This window comes from Mus caroli, chromosome 9 (assembly GCF_900094665.2).
Source record: "Mus caroli chromosome 9, CAROLI_EIJ_v1.1, whole genome shotgun sequence".
In the NCBI taxonomy this organism is placed as follows: Eukaryota; Metazoa; Chordata; class Mammalia; order Rodentia; family Muridae; genus Mus; species Mus caroli.
In genome coordinates this window covers 41644974-41651278 of record NC_034578.1, presented here as the reverse complement: position 1 = coordinate 41651278, position 6305 = coordinate 41644974, and the positions used below count along the sequence as shown (strand labels likewise).

Here is a 6305-nt window from a genome sequence, read left to right as displayed (position 1 = left end):
AAAAATCCACACACAAATATATATAAAAAGGAAAGAAAGAAAGCAAGAAAGAAAGAAAAGAAAAGGGAAGGGAAGGGAAGGGAAGGGAAGGGAAGAGAAGAGAAGAGAAGAGAAGAGAAGAGAAGAGAAGAGAAGAGAAGAGAAGAGAAGAGAAGGAGAGAAAAAGAAAAGAGAAAAGACATTAGAGTCACAAAATATTGGCATCACTATAAGTGCTGGGAACAAAACCCTGCCTGGGCTAATAATTCTAAACACTTGCTTAGTATATGAATTTCCAAGACTGCTTATCAAAAATATAAGTTCTGAGATAGGACCTTCGAGACTTTGGGAGGGAACTAGGAATCTATATTGCTATGTTTTACTCTTTTATTGTATGTGTATGAATGTTTTGCCTGCATGTGTGTCAATGCACAGCCTTAGTGCCCGGTGTCCAGAGAGGCCAGAGACAGCATTAGATTCCCTGGAACTGGAGTTACAGTGTGAGCTGTCATTTGTGGGCTGGGTTTTGAACCCAGGTCCTCTAGAAGAGCAAGTAGTGTTCTTAGTCATGGAGCCATCTCTCCAGCCCAAGGCATCTTATTTTTAAGAGCAAATATCCTAGTTGATTCTTATAATCAATAAAGTCTACAACACTGTCACATTTCAGATGAAACTCCTCACTAATAGCCAGCATTAATGATAGTCTGTGTCAGGGATGGGCTCACCAGAAAATGTGAAATTCTAGGTTTGATAGCTGACATCTGACAGGAAATAACAATATCAGGCTTTATTCCTGAAGATGCCATCATCTCAAGACTCTACTCTGGACTTTCCTACAGGAGCCCAAAGGTCCTCAGGCACTAGACGTTCTCACACTGACCACACCCAGAGCCAGGTCAGCGGAAGCCGAGGGTCACAGCACACGGGCACACGCACCTTATTGTCCTCCTCGTACTCGTCACTGCTGTTATCAGCCATCGTCTTGTTGGGAAGAGCGGCAGAAAAAGGAGGGCCTTAGAGGAAGAATCTTTTCATTACTTGATGTTTAAATTATTGTTTAAAAAAACAAATATGTTTACACCTTTTTATTTTTATTTAATTTACTTATTTTTGGTTTTCCTTTTTTCTCCCCCCAGTTTTTCAAGACAGAGTTTCTTTATGTAGCCCTGGCCATAATGGAATTCACTTTGTAGACCAAGCTGGCCTTGAACTCACAGAGACACACATGTAGAGGGAATCTTTTGTGCAATGTGTAGAAACATTTACCTGTCATTTTTTATTTTTTAACCCTTGGCCAATGAGCTGAGGCAAGATTAGAAGGGGAGACATCTGGCAGAGACAGAGGAATTCTAGGTAACTAGTCAGGTGCAGAAGATTTTACCCCAGAAGCAAAAGGCAGTCATATGAAACTGAGGACCAGGTAACCAGCTATGTGGCAGGACTTAGAATAAAATAAACAGGTGATTAAGATATGAGCTAGTCAGGGAATAGAGCCAAAGCTATTGGCCTAAGCATTTATTTATATATAAATCTCAGAGTTGTTATTTCTGGGAACAAAGTGGACGGGTGGAAAAATACAAGGTTACAGATGGTTTTGACTACACACACACACCAAGCAAGCATGTTTTAGTTCTACCACTAGGGAGGCAGAGGCAGATGGACCTGTAAACTCAAGACTTGGGCTACATGGTAAGACCCTGACTCAAAAATAAAATAAAATAAAATAAAGTAAAAAATAAAGCATGAGGGGAGAGCTAGGATACTGAATTCTAGTCATTGCTGTATCAACTCAAGATGCTGTTATAAGCCCGCCTCTGCGTAGCCCTGGACTAGAAGCTCCACTAACCAACTAGCTGCAACTGTGAGAACAGAGCTGGAACTGAAGCAGGGGTAAAGGGTGTGAACAGAGAAGCGACAGCTGCTGGGCTAATGGGAGGAGGGCTTGAGGGCAACTCTGTCACCTGCCAAGGTGACTTCCCCTCTCTGAGTGTCAGTATTTTCTCCTCTAAATGGGGTCAGTGACAGGACTGAGTGGCAAAGCCCACCTGGAAGGGAGTGGCTTAGAGCCTGGCAAGTAGCAGCTAGCTGTGACTTTGAATTTGAATCAGGGCATAAGAGCATTAAGAGAATCTGTAGGAGTAATAACGTTCTGAAATCAAAAGTATAACCGGATGTAAGATTAACCAGCATGAAAATGTCAGATGCAAACTAAACATTTTTGACTTAATTTTTACCCAGCCAAAAACAAGTCCACAGCTGACAAGAGCATAAACTTGTTAAGTCCCTGGACATGGTAGCTTACAGCACTCAGGAAACAGAGGCAAAAGTACTTCAAATCCAAGGCCAGCTGCACAGTGAATGTCAGGTTAGTCCGGGCTTCACAGAATAAAATCCTATTTTCATATAAACAAATAAAACCCTAACACGTTGGAGGAAAAACACCTAGTGGTTCAGTACTCAACATGCTAACTTCCACAGCACAAACACTAAAATCTGGAATGATGCAGAGATTAACACAGCCTGTGCAAGGATAGCATTGAGATTCATAGAGCATCCTGCTGTAATTTTGGGAAATAAAGTATGTATTCAAAAGTACTAAAAAGAGAATTCAGACAGACACTTGTTCACCACCAGACACAGCAGCATTGTTCATAATTGCTACAGGCAAAAACAACACCAGTGTCCATGAGATGAGAGACTTAAAAACATTGTGTATCCATACAATAGACTATTATTATTCAGCCATACAATTGAAAAAATTATGATACATGCTATAGCATAAGCAAACCTTGAAACATGTATATGTGACACAAGGCAGCCACAGAAGGACATTATGATTTTACCTAGTGTCTTAGGGTTTTACTGCTGTGAACAATGACACCACGACCAAGGCAAGTCTAATAAATGACAACATTTAATTGGGACAGGCTTCCAGGTCAGAGGTTCAGTGCATTACCAATCAAGGCAGGAACGTGGCAGCATCAAGCAGGCATGGTGCAGGAGGAGCTGAGAGTTCTACATCTTCATCTGAAGGTTGCTAAGAGAATACTCACTTCCAGGTACCAAAGAGTAGGATCTTAAAGCCACTCCCACAATGACACACCCACTCCAACAAGGCCACACCTTCAAATAGTTCCACTCCCTAGGCCAAGCATATACCAAACCATCACACCTAGGAAATGCCACCAATATGCAAATTCATAGGAGCAAAGTAGTGGTTAGTAGGGACTGGAAGGAAGAAAAGAATCAAGAAATCTTTTTTGTTGTTGTTGTTGTTTGTTTTTTGAGACAGGGTTTCTCTGTATAGCCCTGGCTATCCTGGAACTAACTTTGTAGACCAGGCTGGCCTCGAACTCAGAAATCCACCTGCCTCTGCCTCCCTAGTGCTGGTCAAGAAATCTTTTGTTTCCTTGTTTGTCTGCTGTTTCTGAGGCAGGGTCTCACTATGTAGCCCTGGCCATGCTGGAACTCACTATGTAGATCAGGTTGGCCTCAAACTCATAGAGATCCACTTGTCTCTGCCTCTCAAGTGCTGGGATTAAAGTCATGTACCACCACGCCTGGCAGTAGTTACTGTTTAATGATGAGGAAATTCTAGTAGTGTTTTGAATGAGAACCACCCCCGGAAGCTCATCTATTTGAATGTTTGGTCAGCAGCTGGTAGGGCTGTTTGGGAAAGACTAGGGAGTGTGGACTTGTTGGAGGAGATGTATCACTGGGGATGGGCTTTGAGGTTTCAAAACCCCATGCCATTCGCATTCAGCTCTCTATGCTTCATGGTTGTTGTCTAAAGATACAAACTCTCAGCTGCTCCTGCTGCCATGATTTTTCTCAGCTATCGTGTGGACTCTAATCCCCTGAAACTGTAAGCCCCAGGTAAACTTTCTCCTATAACTTGCCTTGGCCACAGCAATAGAGAAATAACTAAGGCAGTGGTGACGGTTATCATTGAAATGTAAATGTACTCAAAGCCATTTAACCTTATACACTTGAAGTGGCAAAAACAGCATTCTATACCATGTATATTTTACCACAGTAAACAAAAGTGATCCCCAACTGAGGACTCAAATCTAACGCAGGAGCAAGCCTTAATGATTCTGTAATGGCAATCTATGCTGTATCTGTGCCATGTCTCTATCCTTGCCACAGTTCAAGCCATTGCCATGGCAACCCAGCCACTGCCACAGTACTTCCACTCACCACCCCAATCTCACCTGTGTACTCTCCAATAAATTCTCCATGTGGCAGCAACAGCCTCTGGACTTCTGCATTCTGCTTGATAAGCCTCTCGCCTCCCTTCTGATCAGACCATAACACACTGCCCTCTCACCAGGCACTGGTCTTTCCTCTTGAGTCTTCCCTGGCCACAAAACGATCCCCACCCACCACCATTATGCTTTGTAGTAGTCAACCGTTTGCCTCCATCCTGCACACATGACATTCTTCATGATGACTGTCTATTCACCGGCCATCTTTCTTCTAAGATTACAAGTGTAAGGATGCAGGGATGTGTCTTTTGTTTGCCATTGTGCTAACATGGCACATAGCAAGCATTCAAACATGTTAGGTGAGCTGAGAATACTGGCGCATACCTTCACTCTCAGCAATGGGGAGGCAGAGGCAGGCACATCTCTGAGTTAGAGACCAGCCTTGTCTAGAATGAATTACAGGGCAGTCAGGACTATACAGAGAAACCCTGCCTCAAAAAAAGAAAAACAAAACAAAACAAAAAAAGGTTAGGTGAGGGCTGGGTTTGGTGACGCACACCTTTGATCCCAGCACTCGGGAGGCAGAGGCAGGTGGATTTCCGAGTTCGAGGTCAGCCTGGTCTACAAAGTGAGTTCCAGGACAGCCAGGGCTACACAGAGAAACCCTGTCTCGAGAGAAAAAAAAAAAAAAGACTAGGTGAATAAATGAATGGCTTCAAGTCTTCTGATAAAACTCTGTTGCGATTAAGGTTGGGATGGCAACTTAAGGGCAAGTCATGAAGCATCGTAATGAATTGTTAGAAACAAAAGCACAGTGAGCCAGGCTGGAGAGATGGCTCAATGATTGAGAGCACTGGCTGATCTTCCAGAGGACCCAGGGTTCAGTTCTCAGGACCCACACGGCAGCTCATTACCATGTGTAACTCCAGTTCAAGGAGATCTGACAACATCCTCTTCTGGTCTCTGAGGGCACCAGGCAGGCAGGTGGTTCACAGAAAAACATGCAAGCAAATAACATTCATACACATAAACATTTTTAAAATAATAAAAAAACCAAAACACAGTGAACCTGTGCCAGAATCCATTAACAGTAACATCAAGTTAAAAATGACAGGGGATAAGTTTGCACTCAAAGATCCCAAAATCTGATGGACTGGTTTCTCCCTCAACTAGTGAGAAAGCAAAATTAGCGCCAAGTTAAAGCAGTAGGTCAACACTTGCTAAGAGCTTGTCTGCGCCACTTGTTTTGAAAATCAGCTCCCTTTTTGTCTCTCATCTTCTCTTACCTTGATGTCCTGGGGTTGGAGTGCTAATACTGGCAACCTCTTCCGAGTCGTTAATCTCTAGACGCTCATCGTATGTCTGGTTCTCAACAATTTTGGTCTAAGCAAAAGGAGATACGATTACATAGCTCCTATCATGGCATATACATCCAGCACTCCGTGCAGAAATGCATTCACCCCCATCCAAGCTTTCCCCCAAAGGAAAGTTTCCTGACCCAAGAGCAATATTTAGCCAGCACTGGCTGAGTGCCAAGAGAACTGCAGTGGAAAACGGTATCCAACCTTTCCCAGCAGCAACCCAAAAGCTCTACTTAAGATGCCGTCGGGGAAGCACGGCATGCACAGACTGCGCACAGACAGACTGCGGCCGTCCGTCTCAGGTTTGGTCAGTTTTCGCAAAGCTGTTGAGGCTTCTGCCAGAGGTGGAGGGTATGGGAATGGGACTGGATGGTCCTGAGAGAAGGCAAATTCCAGCCTCGGCCCCATCCACTATCCTCAGAGCATCACCTCTACTTCCGCCCGTTTTGAAGATAGGATCCCACCGGGTTCTCGGAGAGTCAAGGATCCAGGGCAGTTGGTGGGGCGCAGAGAGCAAAGAACGCTGGCGGGAGCACCAATTACCTGTAGCCCCTCTGGATCCGTTTCTTCTATTTGGAAAGAACCCCAGCCGAGGACTGGGGTCTCACTCTCAGGCCCAGCCACTTCAAGGATCCCTAAGTGCAACAAGCCACCCGTTGTCAGTCGTTAGGTAAAAAGATAAATCAAAACAAAGCGAGAGGCTGAAGGAACGATCGCGAGACGTGCGCCGCCACCCCGCCCCTCTGCTGCGGCCGGT

General features: G+C 44.4%; 1 protein-coding gene across 2 annotated transcripts in view; it reads right to left on the bottom strand.

The window, feature by feature from the left end:
* Ift46 (intraflagellar transport 46) overlaps window positions 1-6305 on the bottom strand; it is a 17799-nt gene extending 11494 nt beyond the window's left edge. Inside the window, exons 1-3 of one of the 2 annotated variants that reach the window (XM_021171913.2) lie at window positions 6092-6305; window positions 5474-5570; window positions 916-992 (exon numbers count right to left, since the gene is read on the bottom strand). In XM_021171913.2, coding sequence (XP_021027572.1) covers window positions 916-957 — 42 coding nt within the window. In that variant the 5' untranslated portion in view covers window positions 958-992; window positions 5474-5570; window positions 6092-6305. The remainder of the gene's footprint in view (window positions 1-915; window positions 993-5473; window positions 5571-6091) is intronic. The other variant, XM_021171914.2, reaches the window with a different exon arrangement.